A 20906-nucleotide genomic window follows, 5' to 3' on the forward strand; every position below is an offset into this window, starting at 1 on the left:
GTGTGTGTGTGTGTTTCGCAATTCATTCCACCCTCTGCTCTATTCCAAGCCCACTTCCCTCCCTCTTCCCCATACTGAACATCCTTTCCGAGTCTCTCTCTCCCTTTCTCCACTATTATCAATCTCATTCCCCCCTTCTTTTCCACCCCCACCCCCCTCCCGCATTTGTACATGTTTCTGTGATAATGAGAGAGAGAGAGAGAGAGAGAGAGAGAAGTTTTCCTTTCTTTTAAGGTCCTATCACATAAATTCTTCAGACTAAATGAATAACACCCTCTCCTCTCTCCTCGACCCATCTCCCTCACTCCCCCCCCCCCTCTCTCTCTCTCTCTCTCAGAGTGCCAAGATATACCCTATACTGTAACATTTCAACAGAGACAATAACAAAAAATGTAAGACAAAGAAAAACGGTTGACACACCTTCCAACACTTCACACAAGGCGATCGACAACACAATCTTGCTGCTCAAAGCTGTCACTGGCACCAGCACAGCACCGCAACTTCACAACACACGTATCAATCTCCAATCGTCTAAAACACCACCACCCCTCTCTCTCTCTCAAGCTCTCTCTCCCCCCCCCCCTCTCTCTCTCTCTCTCTCACACACACACCTTAGCCTGTCAAAGAAAAACGCCTCCAAGAGTGTAAGAATCGACGACTGATCCGGATGACAAGATATCAACAGCGTAATAATCCATCCCCCAGCTCCGAGTCCAAGCTCCTAGATTCATCGACACATCCAGCCAGACTGCCACCCAAATGCACACTGCTATCACTTCACTCCGTCTCACACAAATCGACGACGACATACGCACAAACAAGTTGCAAGCCAGCAACAAGGACTGTGACAAAGAAGCTGCACGAGGGGTGTGTTCAAAACAAGGGGAAAAAAGACACTGATGCAAAACGTTTCCCAGCATAATAAACACAGGCGGTTTCTGAACAGAAGAAGAAGATGAGGTAAAAGAGCGACACAACTAACTGATCACAAATAGAAAGGACGAGTTGCGGAAGTCTCTCCACAAATCTAATCCGTTGACTGTGCCAGCAAGTATCAAGTCTTCTGTAGTACTGTGCTATATAAAAAAAAATATTAAAAAAAAATTTTAAAAAAATTCAGCAAGCACACTCCGTGAGCAGGGAGATGGGGAAGGAGGAATAAGGGGTATTTATAAAACGCTGGACTCTCTCCGCCCCTTCTCTCTGTCCGGAAGGCATTTCAATTCACACACACACACACACGCGCGCGCGCGCGTTTCGGGTCCAACTGTATCTAGATATTGCCACCTCCCCAACCAACCCCAACCAAATCCACTTCGTGTTCATGCATACAGTTCAACAGTGCGCGGGCACATGTGTGTGTGTGTGTGTGTGTGTGTGCGTGTGCTGGACACACGTTGATTAGCTAAGCCATGCCAGTACCGCCAAGTCACATGGCAAGTGCAGTAAGCAGTGCATGTCCACAAAATATCACTGGCAATGAACACTATACGGACACATTCTGAACAATCCGCATCCGACAAGGAAATAATCTACAGCTTGCAACAAGTGACTGCTCCACTTCACGGCCTGGTCAGCAGTCCACGATACGCTATGGAGGAGGAGGGATAAAGGACGGGGGGGGGGGGAGAGGAGAAGAGAAAGGGAGCAGATGGGAAACCTATTTTAAATTCATTGAAAAAAAAACCCCACAAAAACCCCTACTTTCTACACGCAGCTCCCTGCCTCCTCTCCCCGGGAAAAAAAAACAAAACACACACACAAAAAAAACTAAGAGAGGGGCTGGGTGGGGCTGGGGTACTGACAAAGCAGGCAGTACGGAGAATGCAGCGACCCCGATTGTTTAGAGAATGGCCAAGTTCAACAAAAGCAGGGCTTCCCCGGAAAGATGCCAAACAGATTTCAAGCTTCTCGACACCCGAGGGCAAGACTCCACCATGCGACCCTGCCCTCGGGCACCAGGGAGGATGGCGGAAGCTGCTGTTGGGGGCGTGGGGGGGGGGGGGGGGAGGAGGAACTTGAACTGAAGCGGGGATGGGATGGATTGGTGGAGGTGGTGTGGGGAAGAGAACGAAGCGGAGAGGTTGGGTGTGGAGGGCATCACATCAGAAGCTCCTTGCAAACCTTCTTGAGAATCAAGGGATTATTATTACGGGGAGAGACAGAGTTGCGATGACTTGCACAAAGTCACGGCAGTACAAACGTCAAATATATTTATAAATACACCACATGCATGTGGTACAGAACACAGACACAGATCTCTTCATTTATTTCACCAACATACATCTATCTACATTCCTATCAAACAACAAGCAAGTAGCACTGCTACACAGAGAGACAGGAGACAAAGTCCGAGAGACGGAGAGGCCAGTGGAGAGAAAGGAGAGGAGAGAGTGGGAGGGAGGAAGAGGGAGGGAAGGAGAGAAAGAGAGGGATGGGGAAGAAAGAGGGACTGACGAAGAGACCGAGAGCTCGGATAAATCGACAGTACTTATACCAGTTGTTAACTCTCTCCATACGAATGGCGAAAGAGACGACGTTAACAGCGTTTCATCCCAATTACCATCATCAAAATATTGCAAGCGGAACGCTCTTATACTGAAGATGTGAATGTTGACAAAGAATACCACAATTCTGATGACGGAAGCTAAAGGTTGGGTCATTCAGACACCCACTGGGTATCCGAGGGGTCTGTGTAGAGGAGAAAAGAGGACTGGCCGTACTGAGTGAGTTAAAGTAGTTGTCGTAGGAGTGTGGTAGGAGGGACAAGAGGAGCAGTGGCAGCAGTAGGAGTAGCGGCAGAAGAAAGACTGAATGAAAGTAGGAGAACGGCAGAAAGTGATCAAACCAACAGCAGTAGGAGTAGCGGCAGAAGAAAGACCGAATGAAAGTAGGAGAACGGCAGAAAGTGATCAAACCTACAGCAGTAGGAGTAGTGGCAGAAGAAAAACCGAATGAAAGTAGGAGAACGGCAGAAAGTGATCAAACCAACAGTAGTATACACACAGGGAAAAAAACCAAAACAAAACAAGACAAAACCAGGCAGTGACAACGTGACAAGACGTATATTGAAATACAGACAGATAGATAGATAGAAGATAGATAGACCGTGGTAAAGATATATATATATATATATGTGTGTGTGTGTGTGTGTGTGTGTGTGTGTGTGTATGTGTGTGTGTGTGTGTGTGTGTGTGTGTGTGTGTGTGTGTGTGTGTGTGTGTGTGTGTGTGTGTGTGTGAAATACCGACACAAAGAACTGACAGTTGACAGAGACACAAAGAGGGAAAAAGAGAGACAAGAGCTGCAAGGAGAAGGAAACTACGCAACACCCCCCAGACAGACTCATCCATCATCCAACCCCACCCAACACTTCCCTCATGTCATCTGACATCATCCAACCCCACCCAACACTTCCCTCAAGTCATCTGACGTCATCCAACCCCACCCAACACTTCCCTCAAGTCATCCAACCCCACCCAACACTTCCCTCATGTCATCTGACATCATCCAACCCCACCCAACACTTCCCTCATGTCATCTGACGTCATCCAACCCCACCCAACACTTCCCTCAAGTCATCTGACGTCATCCAACCCCACCCAACACTTCCCTCAAGTCATCTGACGTCATCCAACCCCACCCAACACTTCCCTCATGTCATCTGACGTCACCCTTTCGGAAAGCGGGCTGACGGATGACGAGAAGGAGAATGAGGGTGGCGGAGACTTCCAACTAAAAGTTCTCTTAAACCACAGAGACAGACAGGCAGACAGACTGAGAGACAGAGTGAGAGAGCGGGGGCCGAGGGTTGTTGGGTGGGAGACAGTGTGGTGGCTGAGACTGTTTAGTGGTACACCTGACATCTGAACTGCAGTGGAAAAAAACACCTTGCCTCCACTACCGAGTGGTCAGAGGGACACAGGCAACTGTTTTTTGTTTGTTTTTGTTATTTTGTTTTTGCTTTTTTGTTTGGTTGTTGTTGTTGTTGTTGTTGTTGTTGTTGTTGTTGTTGTGTGTGTGTGTGTGTGTGTGTGTGTGTGTGTGTGTGTGTGTGTGTGTGTGTTGTTGTTGTAATTTTGGGTCAGGTCAGGGGCATAGCCCTTGCTACTGGTACCATGTAACCCAGTACTACCTGCCACATGTGAAGTCTCCCAGCGACGGACCAGGCGGAGGAGGAAACCTTTCCCAACGGCTGTGAAGGCGGAAGAGGATGACCAAAGGGCAGGGGGGGCTCTTATTCTTGGCTGGAAGTCCTCCTAGGAGACGGAACTCCGAAGAAAAAACCTGCACCTGCTGAGGCCGTTCTACACGTGGCAGTATCTGCACCTGTGGGACTCTGAGCATCGGTAGGCGAGAGAGTGGGGAAGGGACTGCACAACTCCTCTTCACTAAAAAAAGAAGTCACCTGTGCTGGTCAGGCAACCAGGCAAATGTCGGAACGACGAGCTAGCCCTTCAACACCCAGCTTTCCCAAGCCCTGCGGCGATGGAGAAGTGGTAACGGGGACAGGCAGAGGATGCTGCTGGTAGTTCCAAGTCGCGACTCTACACACAGGCGGCTGTGGTGTGATGGTCGTCCGCCGTAGACTGGGGCAGATGCGGCGCCAGTATCCTCCCACAGCGTCAGAGCAGCCCTTTTTAGGGAGAGCGCTGCTTTCCCCACACGGGGAAGGGGAGATAAAAGGATCCCTAAACAAAGCCTGCCTCACCTAGTACCTTGTAGGAAACTGCACCTACTTGGACATCCAACACTAGCGGTCGAAAACAACAAGAAAAGAACCAGGAGTCATGTCCTGACTCTGGGTGCCTGGAATGTTCGCACCCTTTTGGACAGAGACGACAGACCAGAAAGGCGCACAGCGCTCATTGCTAGAATGCTTGATCGCTACCAGGTGGACATAGCAGCCCTGAGCGAAACCAGGTTTGCCGGTGAAACCCAACTGGAGGAAGTTGGAGGGGGCTACCTTCTACTGCACTGGGAAGCCAGAAGGCACCCCAAGAACCTCAGGCGTGGGCTTTGACATACAAACCAAACTTGCACGACAGCTTGACAGCCTTCCACGTGGGATAAACGATAGGCTGATGACCCTGCGTCTGATTGAAGCTATCAGATGATCGCTTCGCCACGGTCATCAACTGCTATGCCCCGACGATGGCCAAACCTGATGACATCAAAGAAGCCTTCTACGAGGAGCTCAACCGCACCATTTCAGTGGTAGACAGAAAGGACAGGCTAATCATCCTTGGGGATTTCAATGCCCGCGTCGGCATGGACTTCTCGTGGCCAAAAGTCCTAGGACAGCACGGCACTGGCAAGTGCAACTCCAACGGACTGCTTTTGCTCTCGCTCTGCGCGCAGCATGGACTGACCATCACCAACACCCTCTTCCAACACGCGGACAAGTACAAGAACACATGGATGCACCCCCGCTCCAAGCAGTGGCACATGCTGGACTATGTGATTGTCCGGCAGAGGGACAGAGGTGATGATTCCATTACACGCTGCATGAGAAGAGCAGTCTGTTGGTCGGACCATAGCCTGGTACACAGCAAGATGAACATCAGACTTGCACGCAAGCCCCAACAAGCCAGGCAGAAACCCCCAGGAAGCTGAACATCCACCACCTCCCTATCACCAAGGACGTGCTGCAGCAGCAAATTCAAGCAGCTCTCCAAGAAATTCCTGCATCGACTGATGTAGAAGAGGTACGGAGCACCTTTAGAGATGCTATCTACACAACAGCAGCTGACACACTCTCGGCTTTGTACAGAGGAGCCACAGAGGAGCCACAAAGACTGGTTTGACGAGAACGACTCTGGAATCTCCAAGCTCCTGAACACACTGCATATACGGCATCAGGATCACATTTCCGATAAAGACTGCCAGAGGAAGAATAACCAGTACTTGCAAACCAAGCAACTCGTACAGAAGAGGCTGCGTGAGATGAAGAACACCTGGTGGGAGAGAAAGTCCGAAGAACTTCAGTCCGCTGCTGATGCTCACGACACGAGACCTTCCATGATGGTCTCCGAGCTGTGTATGGGCCGAGAGTCACAGGATCAACCCCTGTCCGAGCCTTGGACCAGACCACCCTCCTGACAGACAAGAAAGACATCCTTGCCCGCTGGGCAGAGCACTTCAACACCCTCCTCAACAGGGACTCGTCCGTATCTGACGAGGTAATTGCAGCCCTCCCACAGCTACCAGTAGATGACTCGCTTGCTGCCCCTCCCACCAAGGCCGAGACCCGAAAGGCCCTAAAGCTGACAACGTCAGGAAAAGCACTAGGAGCGGATGGAATCCAGGCCAACATCTCAAGTATGGAGGCGAGGTGCTGACAGACAAGCTGACCGCCCTGTTCCACTCTTATCTGGGAAAGCGGTGAGGTCCCCCAGGATTTCAAGGATGCTTCAATTGTCCACATTTACAAACGGAAGGGAGACAAAACATCCCGCGATAACCACCGTGGAATCTCTCTCCTCTGCATCGCCGGCAAGATCTTCGCCCGCATCATACTGAGCAGACTGGTTGACCATGTCTCCAACACAGTTATCCCTGAAGCACAGTGCGGCTTCCGCTCAGGCAGGGAAACATGTAACATGGTGTTTGTCGTACGCCAGATGCAAGAGAAGTGCCGTGAGCAGAACAAGGAGCTCCACATTGTCTTTGTAGACCTGTCTAAGGCCTTCGACACGGTGAACCGCCGTGGTCAGTGGAAGATCCTCCTAAAGTTCGGCTGCCCAGACAGCCTAATACAGCTGATTGCGTCATTCCACGATGGCATGCAGGCGAGAGTACAGGAAAATACTGACATGTCAGATCCGTTCCCTGTGGTAAATGGAGTGAAGCAGGACTGCGTCCTGGCACCCACACTGTTCCCTATTCTCTTCTCTGCCATGCTGATTGACGCCTTCCAAGACTGTGACCGGAGCATCTTCATTCAGTTTCGCACAGATAGCAAACTTTTCAACTTGCGGCGATTCCATGCTAGGTCCAGGGTGTTTGAGGCACTGTTGAGAGAGTTCCTCTTGGCCAATGACTGTGCGCTTGCTGCACACACCCATGAGGACATGCAGTTCATTGACAGGTTCTCAACCTCCTGCAGGCATTTTGGACTCACCATCAGCCTCAGCAAGACCGAGTCCATGTATCAACCAGCTAGCTCACAGAACGCCAGTGCCTCCCCTCCACCTGCAATCAAGATCGATGATACAGAGATCAACTCAGTTGATTCGGTTTTGCTTCCTGGGCAGCACCCTATGCAGCAACGGAGCCCTTGATGCAGAAGTGACGCTGCGCATCGCCAAGGCCAGCTCCTCCTTTGGCAGACTCAACAACTGGCTGTGGAACAACAAAGGCATCAGGCTCAGCACCAAAATTAAAAGCTACAGAGCTGTTGTGCTGACCACCTTGTTGTACTGCTGTGAAACATGGACGACGTATCGCCGTCACATGTAACAACTTGAGCAGTTTCACCAGAGATGCCTACGAAAGATCCTCGGCATGAAGTGGCAAGACAGGGTCTCCAGCCTCCAGGTCCTAGAGAGGAGCGGCCTGCCCAGCACTGAAAGCCTGCCGATCCAGTGCCAGCTACGCTGGACAGGACACGCTGTCTGCATGACAGACAGCAAGATCCCGAAGATGCTGCTGTATGGCCAGCTGAAGGAAGGCCACCACGAACTTGGAAGAACCTGCAAGCGCTTCAAGGACACCTTGAAGACAAATTTCAAAGCCTGTGAAATAGACATCGCTTCCTGGGAAACTGATGCCCTTGACCGCTCTCGCTGGACGATGCTGTGCTCTTGTGGCATAAAGACGTTTGAAAACAAGAGAACGCTGGCCATTAAGGAGAAGTGTGAGCAAAGGAAGCAGGGCTCAACTTCTGGAGACGTTTTCCCCTGCAACACCTGTGGGAAGTGCTGCGCATCTAGAATCGACCTCTTCTCCCATATGAGGACACACACCTACAGATAAGCCTGCCTGCCTACTCATCCGTTGGTCCGACGGGAGACTCTATCTGTTGTTTTGATGTTTTACACACTTCTGATTGCTGACTTTCCAACATGTTTGTCCAAAATGAGGTTCCTTTTCGATTTGTTTTTTGCTTTTAAATTCCTTCTGCTGGGTCTGGAATTCTGGCAGGTACCCCCCCTCCACCTCTCTGAACCTTCTGTACTCCTCTCGGTGACTGTCTGTCTGTCTGTTTTTATATTATAATTATTATTTATTTATTTATTTATTTACTCATTTATGTATGCTTATCTATTATTTATTCACCTTTTTTTTTTCAAGGCCTGACTAAGCGCGTTGGGTAAGCGCGTTGGGTTACACTGCTGGTCAGGCATCTGCTTGACAGATGTGGTGTAGCGTATATGGATTTGTGCGAACGCAGCGACGCCTCCTTGAGCTACTGAAACTGAAACTGTCTGTGTCTTTCTCTCTCTGTGGGGTGGAAGGCAAATAAAACCAGCGCTTGCTGACCATGCGAAGGATCTGCAAGCATATGGCAAACTCATCCCCCCCCCTAAAAAAATGCCCCTTCTCTCTTTCTGTGTGTGTGTGTGTGTGTGTGTGTGTGTGTGTGTGTGTGTGTGTGCGTGCGTGCGTGTGTGTGTATACACATGCGTATGTCTCTCGGCTCACTGGTTTGCAAGGAGTTTGTGGCAGTAACAGTCCAGAGTTCGTTTCTGTTCTATTAATATCTCCTGGATGAAGGAAAAGGTTAAACAGTGTCTTTATAAAGTCTGCAAGGTCTAGTCAGCTTCTTCCATCAACACACACACCTATGCCCCCCCCCCCACCCCCCAACCCCAGCTTCATCCTTCGCTCCCTCCCCCACCCTCTCTGCACTCACCTTGCCAAGGTAAACATCTTCTGACCTTGCCACCCTCCACGCCCTTCTCTCTCTCTGCCCCTCCCCAACCCCGAAATAGAGTGAAGCCACCTATCCTGCCTCATCAGGGACAGGTCAGAGAGCAACAACACCTGGAGTGAAGCCACCTATCCTGCCTCATCAGGGACAGGTCAGAGAGCAACAACACCTGGAGTGAAGCCACCTATCCTGCCTCATCAGGGACAGGTCAGAGAGCACCAACACCTGGAGTGAAGCCACTTATCCTGCCTCATCAGAACAACACCTGGAGTGAAGCCACTTATCCTGCCTCATCAGAACAACACCTGGAGTGAAGCCACCTATCCTGCCTCATCAGGGACAGGTCAGAGAGCAACAACACCTGGAGTGAAGCCACCTATCCTGCCTCATCAGGGACAGGTCAGAGAGCACCAACACCTGGAGTGAAGCCACCTATCCTGCCTCATCAGGGACAGGTCAGAGAGCAACAACACCTGGAGTGAAGTAACCTAACCTGCCTCATCAGGGACAGGTCAGAGAGCAACAACACCTGGAGTGAAGCCACCTATCCTGCCTCATCAGGGACAGGTCAGAGAGCAACAACACCTGGAGTGAAGTAACCTAACCTGCCTCATCAGGGACAGGTCAGAGAGCAACACCACCTGGAGTGAAGCCACTTATCCTGCCTCATCAGAACAACACCTGGAGTGAAGCCACCTATCCTGCCTCATCAGGGACAGGTCAGAGAGCAACAACACCTGGAGTGAAGCCACTTATCCTGCCTCATCAGAACAACACCTGGAGTGAAGCCACTTATCCTGCCTCATCAGGGACAGGTCAGAGAGCAACAACACCTGGAGTGAAGCCACCTATCCTGCCTCATCAGGGACAGGTCAGAGAGCAACAACACCTGGAGTGAAGCCACTTATCCTGCCTCATCAGGGACAGGTCAGAGAGCAACAACACCTGGAGTGAAGCCACTTATCCTGCCTCATCAGGGACAGGTCAGAGAGCAACAACACCTGGAGTGAAGCCACTTATCCTGCCTCATCAGAACAACACCTGGAGTGAAGCCACCTATCCTGCCTCATCAGGGACAGGTCAGAGAGCACCAACACCTGGAGTGAAGCCACCTATCCTGCCTCATCAGGGACAGGTCAGAGAGGAACGAGACAGCCAGTGTATACATGATCACACTGAACCAGGGGTAGAGGGAGGGAAAACAAACAAGGACAATATGACATTACCTCCTTGTTCTCTGTCTGACCTCCCCCACTATCAAGAGCAGCCTTGTTCTCTGTCTGACCTCCCCCACTGACTATCAAGAGCAGCCTTGTTCTCTGTCTGACCTCCCCCACTGACTATCAAGAGCAGCCTTGTTCTCTGTCTGACCTCCCCCACTGACTATCAAGAGCAGCCTTGTTCTCTGTCTGACCTCCCCCACTGACTATCAACAGCAGTCTTGTTCTCTGTCTGACCTCCCCCACTGACTGTCAAGAGCAGCCTTGTTCTCTGTCTGACCTCCCCCACTGACTATCAAGAGCAGTCTTGTTCTCTGTCTGACCTCCCCCACTGACTATCAAGAGCAGCCTTGTTCTCTGTCTGACCTCCCCCACTGACTGTCAACAGCAGTCTTGTTCTCTGTCTGACCTTCGGATTTTTCCCACTGACTATCAAGAGCAGCCTAGTTCTCTGTCTGACCTCCCCCACTGACTATCAAGAGCAGGGAGATGGAGAGAGACAAGGAGAGACCGGGAAGAGGGGGGAGGGGGACGAGGGCAGAGGGGGTGGGGGTGTGGGGGTAAGAAGACGACGCGGCTAAGAATGAGAAAGTGAGAGGAGAGGAGGAGGAGGAGCTGAGCGGTGAGAGAGAGACAGAGACAGAGACAGAGAGACAGACAGATAGACAGACAGAGACAGAGTCTGTGCGCGCGCGCGTGTGTGTGTGCGTGGGTATGTCTGTGCATGTATGAAATGCATATGTGCGCGTGCGTGTGCGCGTGCGTGTACGCGCGTGTGTGCGTGTACGCGTGCGTATGTGTAAGTGAAAATGCATATGTGTGCGTGCGTGCGTGTGTGTGGAAAATGGGACGGATAAAGAAAACTATCGGTAAAAAGCCAGTCGTGTGACGGAGTGCGCGTGGGTGGTTGTGCTGCAGCCACAGTCATGAATGAGAAGCAGAGTGTTTACTCAGAGAGAGAGAGAGAGAGAGAGAGCATGCAAACTGTCTTACAGCAACACAGGTATTCCTAGAGATGTCCCTGCTGTGCTCCTTCCGCCACAGGCTGTGAAGGCTGGCTCTCTCTGGGAACACTCTGCTGTGTTGCGATTCGTCTGTCTGCCAACCCCCCCCCCCCCCCCCCCCCCCCAAAAAAAAAAAAACACACACACTTCTCTGCCTCTTTCCCTCCCTCGTACTTTTCTCCCTGGGAGAACAAGTAGTCAAACAGCAGAGAGGGTGAAAAGAGAACAGTGCCTCCAGCCGGCAAAAGTGGTGTCGGTACCACCGTCACATGTCCTATTTCAGCTGTTTCTTGCTGCTCCTGCCGGGAGTAGGACTGATGGTGCTTCGTTACCTGCCTGTCTGCATAGGGCTGCTGCTGTCATGTTGCTCCTTCACTTTCCCTGATTATGTGCCTGCCTGCCTGCTCCCCCCCCACCCCCCTCTGTCCCCGCCAACATCCACTTCAGCTTCATGACCTCTCTCTCCCTCTCTCTCTCACACACACACACACACTTAACTGGCACTGAACAGAAATCCTTTTAACAGAAACATTCTGAACAAATACTTTTCTTGCCTGAAAACATGCAAGAAGACCATAAAGAAAACAAAAAAGACGTACAGAAATCAACTTGCGAGAAGTTTAAACACAGAAATGGAGCACGACCCCCCAAAAGTTTGGAAAATACTATCTGAACTAAAAAAAAAAAAAAAAAATGCAGATAGTTCTACTCAACCGTAGAGACACACATTATCTGCAGGTAAATGGATTAATCATTTGGAACACTTGATAAGTAATGAAGTATCTGTTGATAAAGGCAGGAAAGAACAAGCACAAAAAGAACTTGGTAGAATAAAACAGACTATGCCAGTGTTTGTCCTGGACAATCCTTTTACGATGACTGAAATAATGCGAGCCGTAAAGAGTCTCAAGACCAATAAAGCCCCCGGTAAAGACGGAATAACAAGCGAAATGCTCAAAGCAAGCATGTCCAGCATCAGTGCTACTGTATACAAGTTATTCAATGTCATTTTTCAGACTGGTATTTATCCCAGTCAGCTGAATGATGGAATAAATGTTCCCATTTTTAAAAGGGCGACCCAACCAATCCTAACAATTATCGGGGTATAACACTCAACAGCACCTTTGGAAATCTGTTTTGTCAAGTTATCAACAGAAGAATCGAAACATACTTAGAACAAAATGAGTTACTAATAAAAGAGCTGGCTGGTTTCAGAAGGCATTCTACAACCACTGATCACATATTCATCCTGAAAAAGATAACTGACTTTATCATAAATAAAAGGAATGGGCGTCTCTACAGCTGTTTTGTTGATTTTAATAAGGCATTCAACAATATATGGCACAATGCACTTCTTTTGAAACTAAACCAAACTGGGATAAATGGAAAATATTTCCACATTATAAAAGATATGTACCAAAATTCAACCGTATGTGGTAAATCAAACGATGGGTTTACGGATTCTATCACAGTTAAAATGGGAGTGCTTCGGGGAAATGTTATTAGCCCAACCCTATTCAATATTTTCATTGACATAAAAGACTCTATACAAGATGACACCTCACCATACTTCAACGAAGCAAGCAAGACTCAAATCCTTTATGTGTTAAATGCAGATGATATTGTGATGCTCTCGACAACAACAGTAGGACTACAAAACAAAACAGATAAGCTACATGAATGTTGTCTGCAATGGGGGCTTAAAATCAACAGGGACAAAACAAAAGTCGTAATTTTCACAAAAAAGACCCCAAAATACCAATGCTCTTTTCATGTGGCGATGACTGCATCGAAACGGCGGATAGATAAAAATACTTGAGAGTTATTTTTCATAAGAATGGAAACTTTCACTTTGCTGAAGACCACTTAGCCAAACAAGGAAACAAAGCAGCGCATGCTCTGAAACGCAATGTACGAGGAAAAGATGTAAAGAAGAATGTGATGACGCAACTGTTTGGCACTTTAGTCACCCCAATTCTCAGTTACGGCGCTGAAGTGTGGTTTCTATTCAATCAAACTGCGACAAACTCCTCCTCGCCCTCTATACTGTTTAACCAATTTCATGCCTTTTTCTCAGCAAAATGCCCATCAGAAAATGTACATGTCAACTTCTGTAGGAGCTTAATGGGCGTACACAGAAGATCAATTAAGTTACCAGTCCTGGCAGAATTAGGCAGATACCCCATTTCTCTGACGGCAATGTGTCAGGTTATATCATTCTGAGTGCACACCACAGAATCAAAAGAAGATAGCTATTTCAGGCAAGCATATGATGATATGTTATAATAATAATAATAATAATAGGCATTTGTTGAGCGCTTTCCTCCCTTAAAGAGAGCTCAAAGCAATTTACAACACAAAGACATACACGCGTGCGCTCGCAATAACTCACAAAAGATAGAAGAAAAAATAATGATCTAGCGCACAGTTATTTTAAAACAGATTCAGAGACTATGGGTATTACATTACATAATTACACACACACACACACACACACACAACGAAAGAGTGAGAGAGAGAGAGAGAGTTTGCACGTCTTATAACTGAAAAGGTATAGAAGGTTTATGAATAGGCGTTTTCAAAAAGATGTGTTTTCAGACCAGTTTTAAAAGATTGAAATGAAGGAGAGTGGCGAAGATCGTGTGGTACTGTTCCAGACATATGGAGCTGAATAAGAAAAGGAAGATTCACCAAAGGATCGGGTTTTAACACGGGGAGCAAGTGACCGCCGTGAATCGAAGATGATCTGAGTTTTTTGGAGGGGATTGGAGGGGCGTGGGGGGTAGGTTTGAATCAATTTATTGATGAATTCATTGGAAAAAGTTCCTTGGCTTCATTTTATCAAAACGATTCTGGACTCAATTGGGAGAACCAAGGCACACTCAACATTAAGCCACTAAAATATTTTGTCATGAGTAAACTACTGGATAAATATGTTCAATTTTGGAACATCACAAAAAACGGGACCATTTCAAGGCTCTCCTTTTATTGCAAAATTGCAAACACTTATACATTACAACCTTACCTGATCAGCTGCAAAAATACTTAACATAGAGGAGCATTATGTCGATTGCGAATAAGTGCACATGAACTTGAAATTGAGCGAGGACGTCACTACAACTAGAAAGACCGGCTGTGTAAAGCATGTGGAGTTATAGAGAATGAACTGCATTTTCAGGACAAGTGTAGTGCGTACTCTGACTTGAGATCTCGCCTACTTGTGACAGTTAATTCCCAGTCTTTGAATCATTGGCCAATTGACACTGGTAACAGAATAATCCAAATGCTGAGCTCTCTGTTGACACAAAGTTATTTCCAACCAGAACTGGCAAAATGCAGACATGAATGCTTTAAAGTTCGCAATCCATAACTATGTCTTGTGGAATATCCTGCATGTGCTCACAACTTGCTGTTTTTAACTTACTTTGTTTGTTGGGTTTAGTTTATAGTGTCCATAATTCCTCTGATGGGTTTTACGACAAGTAAATGAGTTCTGAGTTCACACACACACACACACACACACACACACACACACACACACACACACACTACGATAGAGACATACAGGCAGACACAGACACAAGCCAGGTCGTCCTTACCATCAACTCCTGCACCTTGGTTTCCCACAGGGACAGGTACAGCCCTGTGCTGGCAGGCCGGTACGTGCCATTCAGCCCCCGTCCGTTGGGTGGGTAACTCATCCTGATCCTCTGCCCCTCCCCACACTACCACCACAAACCTCCAAAACACCTACACGTAGCCCCAACACCCACTTCCTGATGCTAACCAACAATCAGTCCTCTGCTGTTGTGGCCATCCGTAGCCCTCCGAACTCCAGCAATGTTCATGTCAGGGGCTCAAACAACTAAAACATCAACACAACCACAGCCGGTGTTCCACAACACAATGTCGACAGTTGCACACAATCAGAAGGTAAGTATATCCAGCTAGTGACCAAACCACAGCCGGTGTTCCACTACACAATGCCGACAGTTGCACACAATCAGAAGGTAAGTATATCCAGCTAGTGACCAAACCACAGCCGGTGTTCCACAACACAATGTCGACAGTTGCACACAATCAGAAGGTAAGTATATCCAGCTAGTGACCAAACCACAGCCGGTGTTCCACTACACAATGCCGACAGTTGCACACAATCAGAAGGTAAGTATATCCAGCTAGTGACCAAACCACAGCATGTGTTCCACTACACAATGCCGACAGTTGCACACAATCAGAAGGTAAGTATATCCAGCTAGTGACCAAACCACAGCCGGTGTTCCACTACACAATGCCGACAGTTGCACACAATCAGAAGGTAAGTATATCCAGCTAGTGACCAAACCACAGCATGTGTTCCACTACACAATGCCGACAGTTGCACACAATCAGAAGGTATATCCAGCTAGTGACCAAACCACAGCCGGTGTTCCACTACACAATGCCGACAGTTGCACACAATCAGAAGGTAAGTATATCCAGCTAGTGACCAAACCACAGCATGTGTTCCACTACACAATGCCGACAGTTGCACACAATCAGAAGGTATATCCAGCTAGTGACCAAACCACAGCCGGTGTTCCACTACACAATGCCGACAGCTGCACACAATCAGAAGGTAAGTATATCCAGCTAGTGACCAAACCACAGCCTGTGTTCCTATTATTTATTCCCCCGTTTTTTTGTTTTTTTGTTTGTTTTTTGTTGTTGTTTTTTTCTCAAGGCCTGACTAAGCGCGTTGGGTTACACTGCTGGTCAGGCATCTGCTTGGCAGATGTGGTGTAGCGTATATGGTTTTGTCAGAACGCAGTGACGCCTCCTTGAGCTACTGAAACTGAAACTTCACACAATAAGAAGGTAATTATATCCAGCTAGTGACCAAACCACAGCCTGTGTTCCACAACACAATGCCGACAGTTGCACACAATCAGAAGATAAGTATATCCAGCTAGTGACCAAACCACAGCCTGTGTTCCACAACACAATGTCGACAGTTGCACACAATCAGAAGATAAGTATATCCAGCTAGTGACCAAACCACAGCCTGTGTTCCACAACACAATGTCGACAGTTGCACACAATCAGAAGATAAGTATATCCAGCTAGTGACCAAACCACAGCCAATGTTCCACTACACAATGCCGAAAGTTGCACACAATCAGAAGGTATATCCAGCTAGTGACCAAACCACAGCCAATGTTCCACTACACAATGCCGACAGTTGCACACAAGCAGAAGGTAAGTATATCCAGCTAGTGACCAAATGACAGCCACTGTTCCACAACACAATGCCGACAGTTGCACACAAGCAGAAGGTAAGTATATCCAGCTAGTGACCAAATGACAGCCACTGTTCCACAACACAATGCCGACAGTTGCACACAATCAGAACATCCAGCCAGTCACCAAATCACAGCGAGTGTTCCACTACATAATACCGACTGCTGCACTTAATTAGACGGTATACATGTATATCCAGAAATCCCCAGGTATGTATGCATACCCAGCCAGTTACCAAATCTACGCAATCAGAACGCGTGTACTGTTTTAAGTATGCACATCCAGAAATCAGAAACGTGTGTGTGTATCAAACCAGTTACCAAATCCACACAATCAGAACGTATGTATGTATATCCAACGAGTTCCCACGGAATCTGAAGGTATGTATATATCCAGAAATCAGAAGGTAATCATACATGTATATTCAGAAATCGGTAGGTATGTAGATCCATACATCAGAAGGTATGTATATCCAGCGAGTCACCAAATCCCAAACCCCCGCTGTTGAAGAACAAGACCACAGCGCGCGTCCAGTTGGTAAGAAAGCCGCAAACTGGAAACGAGCACAACGATATCATTCCCTTGCCCTGTGCTGACCCCAATGCACAATGACGACCCCTGACCCGTTCACAAAGTTACACTGTGGTCCAGCTGTTGACCCAACCCACTGCGCCTAACCTTAACAAAATCACTTATTTCCCTGTGTAGTTGTTGGCAAACCAAGTCAGCTTTTTTGACTCGCTTGTGTAAACAAAGTGAGTCTATGTTTTAACCCGGTGTTCGGTTGTCTGTGTGTGTGTGTGTGTGTGTGTCCGTGGTAAACTTTAACATTGACATTTTCTCTGCAACTACTTTGTCAGTTGACACCAAATTTGGCATAAAAATAGGAAAAATCCAGTTCTTTCTAGTCATCTTGTTTAAAACAATATTGCGCTTCTGGGATTGGCACAAAAAAATAAAGAATGAAGCCTAATTATATGCAAACTGCATTTACTGTTATATTTATATTTTTTGTATTCTCTAAACTTGGCACTTTGATCTGATATTCTGACCCAACAGCTACAGCAGTCATTATTATCATTTTTTGTTCAAACAGGAACTTCTTTTGCTAAGCATGGAATTTTTATTTATTTTGCAAACGTTTTGGTGCAGATAGTAAAAAGGGGAAATTACTCTGTAATGCTAGTGGAGTTAATTTGCTTTAAACTGATCTTTCTCATCTTAAACATTACATTTTGAAACAAGAGAGGCAAGGCCTTCAAGACTCACTTGTGATGCACTTTTTTTTTTTTTTAAATCCAAGCTTTTTATGTATTGAGTATAATTTCAAAATGTAATGTTTAAGATGAGAAAGATCAGTTTAAAGCAAACTAAGTTCCCCAGCAGAGTAATTTCCCTTGTTCTGCTATCTACACCAAAACGTTTGCAATAAATAAAACTTCCATGCTTAGCAAAAGAAGTTCCTGTTTGAACAAAAAATGATAATAATGACAGATCCTTTGTTGGGTCGAATATCATATCAAAGTGCCAAGTTTAGAGAATACAAAAAATATAAATATAACAGTAAATGCATTATACTCAATACATAAAAACTTGGATTTTTTTAAAAAAGTGTATCACAAGTGAGTCTCGAAGGCCTTGTCTTTCTTTCTTTGTTGTTGTTCTCAGACCATGCAACTTTGAAGACAGAGAGCTCCTCAAGTTTTACTGCCACTAGTGTCAGTCACGTTTAGCCAACCCGTTGCTTACTCACACAATGGTCTGCACAATAGTCATTACCAACCAACCCCCGTTCACTGTTTATAGTCATTACCAACCAATCCACATTCACTGTTTATAGTCATTACCAACCAATCCCTGTTCACTGTTTATAGTCATTACCAACCAATCCCTGTTCACTGTTTACAGTCATTACCACCAATCCCCGTTCACTGTTTATAGTCATTACCAACCAATCCCTGTTCACTGTTTATAGTCATTACCAACCAATCCCTGTTCACTGTTTACAGTCATTACCAACCAATCTACATTCACTGTTTATAGTCATTACCAACCAACCCCCGTTCACTGTTTATAGTCATTACCAACCAATCCCTGTTCACTGTTTATAGTCATTACCAACCAATCCCTGTTCACTGTTTATAGTCATTACCAACCAAACCCCGTTCATTGTTTATAGTCAGTACCAACCAAACCCCGTTCACTGTTTATAGTCATTACCAACCAAACCCCGTTCACTGTTTATAGTCATTACCAATCCCTGTTCACTGTTTATAGTCATTACCAACCAATCCCTGTTCACTGTTTATTGTCATTACCAACCAATCCCTGTTCACTGTTTATAGTCATTACCAACCAAACCGCGTTCACTGTTTATAGTCATTACCAACCAATCACTGTTTATAGTCATTACCAACCAATCCCTGTTCACTGTTTATAGTCATTACCAACCAATCCCTGTTCACTGTTTATAGTCATTACCAACCAATCCCCGTTCACTGTTTATAGTCATTACCAACCAAACCCCGTTCACTGTTTATAGTTATTACCAACCAATCCACATTCACGGTTTATAGTCATTACCAACCAACCCCCGTTCACTGTTTATAGTCATTACCAACCAATCCACATTCACTGTTAAAAGTCATTACCACCAATCCCCGTTCACTGTTTATAGTCATTACCAACCAATCCCTGTTCACTGTTTATAGTCATTACCAACCAATTCACATTCACTGTTTATAGTCATTACCAACCAAACCCCGTTCACTATTTATAGTCATTACCAATCCCTGTTCACTGTTTATAGTCATTACCAACCAAACCCCGTTCACTGTTTATAGTCATTACCAACCAATCCACATTCACTGTTAAAAGTCATTACCACCAATCCCCGTTCACTGTTTATAGTCATTACCAACCAATCCCTGTTCACTGTTTATAGTCATTACCAACCAATTCACATTCACTGTTTATAGTCATTACCAACCAAACCCCGTTCACTATTTATAGTCATTACCAATCCCCGTTCACTGTTTATAGTCATTACCAACCAAACCCCGTTCACTATTTATAGTCATTACCAATCCCCGTTCACTGTTTATAGTCATTACCAACCAAACCCCGTTCACTGTTTATAGTCATTACCAACCAATCCACTGTTTATAATCATTACCAACCAAACCCCGTTCACTGTTTATAGTCATTACCCACCAATCCCTGTTCACTGTTTATAGTCATTACCAACCAATCCCTGTTCACTGTTTATAGTCATTACCAACCAATCCCCATTCACTGTTTATAGTCATTACCAACCAATCCCTGTTCACTGTTTATAGTCATTACCAACCAATCCCTGTTCACTGTTCATAGCCATTACCAACCAATCCCCGTTCACTGTTTATAGCCATTACCAACCAATCCCTGTTCAATGTTCATAGCCATTACCAACCAATCCCCGTTCACTGTTTATAGTCATTACCAACGAATCCCTGTTCACTGTTTATAGTCATTACCAACCAATCCCTGTTCATTGTTTATGGTCAGCAGATCCCAATCCATTATTTATTGTCATTACCAATCAACCCCCATTCATTATTTATCGTCATTTCCAATCAATATCACCCCTATCGCATGGTACATTGCCCTACTGCTTGTGGAAACGTTTTCATGTGAATGCCAAGTCATGAACAAATTATCATACAATCGTCAAAGTCGACATAACCCTGCTGCACACACACACACACACATACACACACACACACACTCGGGAGGGAGAGAGAGAGAGGAGATAAGAGAGAGAGAGAGAGAGAGAAATTTTGCTTTAAAATTAAAGAGAGAGAGAGAGAGAGAGAGAGAGAGAGAGAGAGAGAGAGCTTCCCCCCTAAGCACAACCTCGATATCAACATACAATCGTGGATGTCCGCATAATTCTTTGAGTTCGTCTCCATCCACCCACCCAGCATGGAAGTCTTAACAGGAAAGGAAAAGAAAATAATTATAATCGAAGGGATGAGAGAGTGAAGACTTTGGCCTTGTATCTCTCTCTGTCTATCTCTCTCTCCCCATCTGGTGTTGGTGGTGCTAATAAAGAGCATGACGGGGACGGTGGGGAAGTGAAGAGTGCAGTCAGCCAGCCTCTTGTTAGTACTTCCCTACACAACTACGATACTAACTACTTGGCTCCCTGCACACCACACGACCGCAAAACTAATGATGCACAGCTTGCAACTATATCCTTGCTCGCTGACAACGACAATGCCGCTTCTTTCCTGGTCTCCTCTCCCTCTCTCTCTCTCTCTCCATACTTTCGTCGACCCCTCCTCTCCCCCGATACTGCATGCAATAGCATATCATACTGAATAAAACAATGTCATGTTTGTTTTTTCGAAATGAACATTAAAATTCAAACCAACAAAACTTTTAATGTTTGTTTTAACGCGTGCGTGCGTGCGTGCGTGGTTCGCAGGAAAACTGATGCGCGTGTGTGAATAGTGGGGTGTATGTGTATCAATGGTATGTGCGCGC

At 46.5% G+C, this 20906-nt stretch overlaps 1 protein-coding gene across 10 annotated transcripts in view; it reads right to left on the reverse strand.

Annotated features, from left to right (window-relative positions):
* Positions 1-20906, reverse strand: part of LOC143286676 (liprin-beta-1-like) — a 258254-nt gene that overhangs the window by 107149 nt on the left and 130199 nt on the right. For 2 of the 10 annotated variants that reach the window (XM_076594321.1, XM_076594316.1), the window contains exon 1: positions 14699-15120. The exons of 7 other annotated variants lie outside the window; for them this stretch is intronic. In XM_076594321.1, the coding sequence (XP_076450436.1) occupies positions 14699-14800 (102 nt within the window). In that variant the 5' untranslated portion in view covers positions 14801-15120. Of the gene's footprint in view, positions 1-611; positions 736-14698; positions 15121-20906 lie in introns of those variants that run through there. One more of the 10 variants, XM_076594324.1, reaches the window with a different exon arrangement.

The sequence above is a fragment of the Babylonia areolata genome, chromosome 10, assembly GCF_041734735.1.
Source record: "Babylonia areolata isolate BAREFJ2019XMU chromosome 10, ASM4173473v1, whole genome shotgun sequence".
Lineage (NCBI taxonomy): Eukaryota > Metazoa > Mollusca > Gastropoda > Neogastropoda > Buccinidae > Babylonia > Babylonia areolata.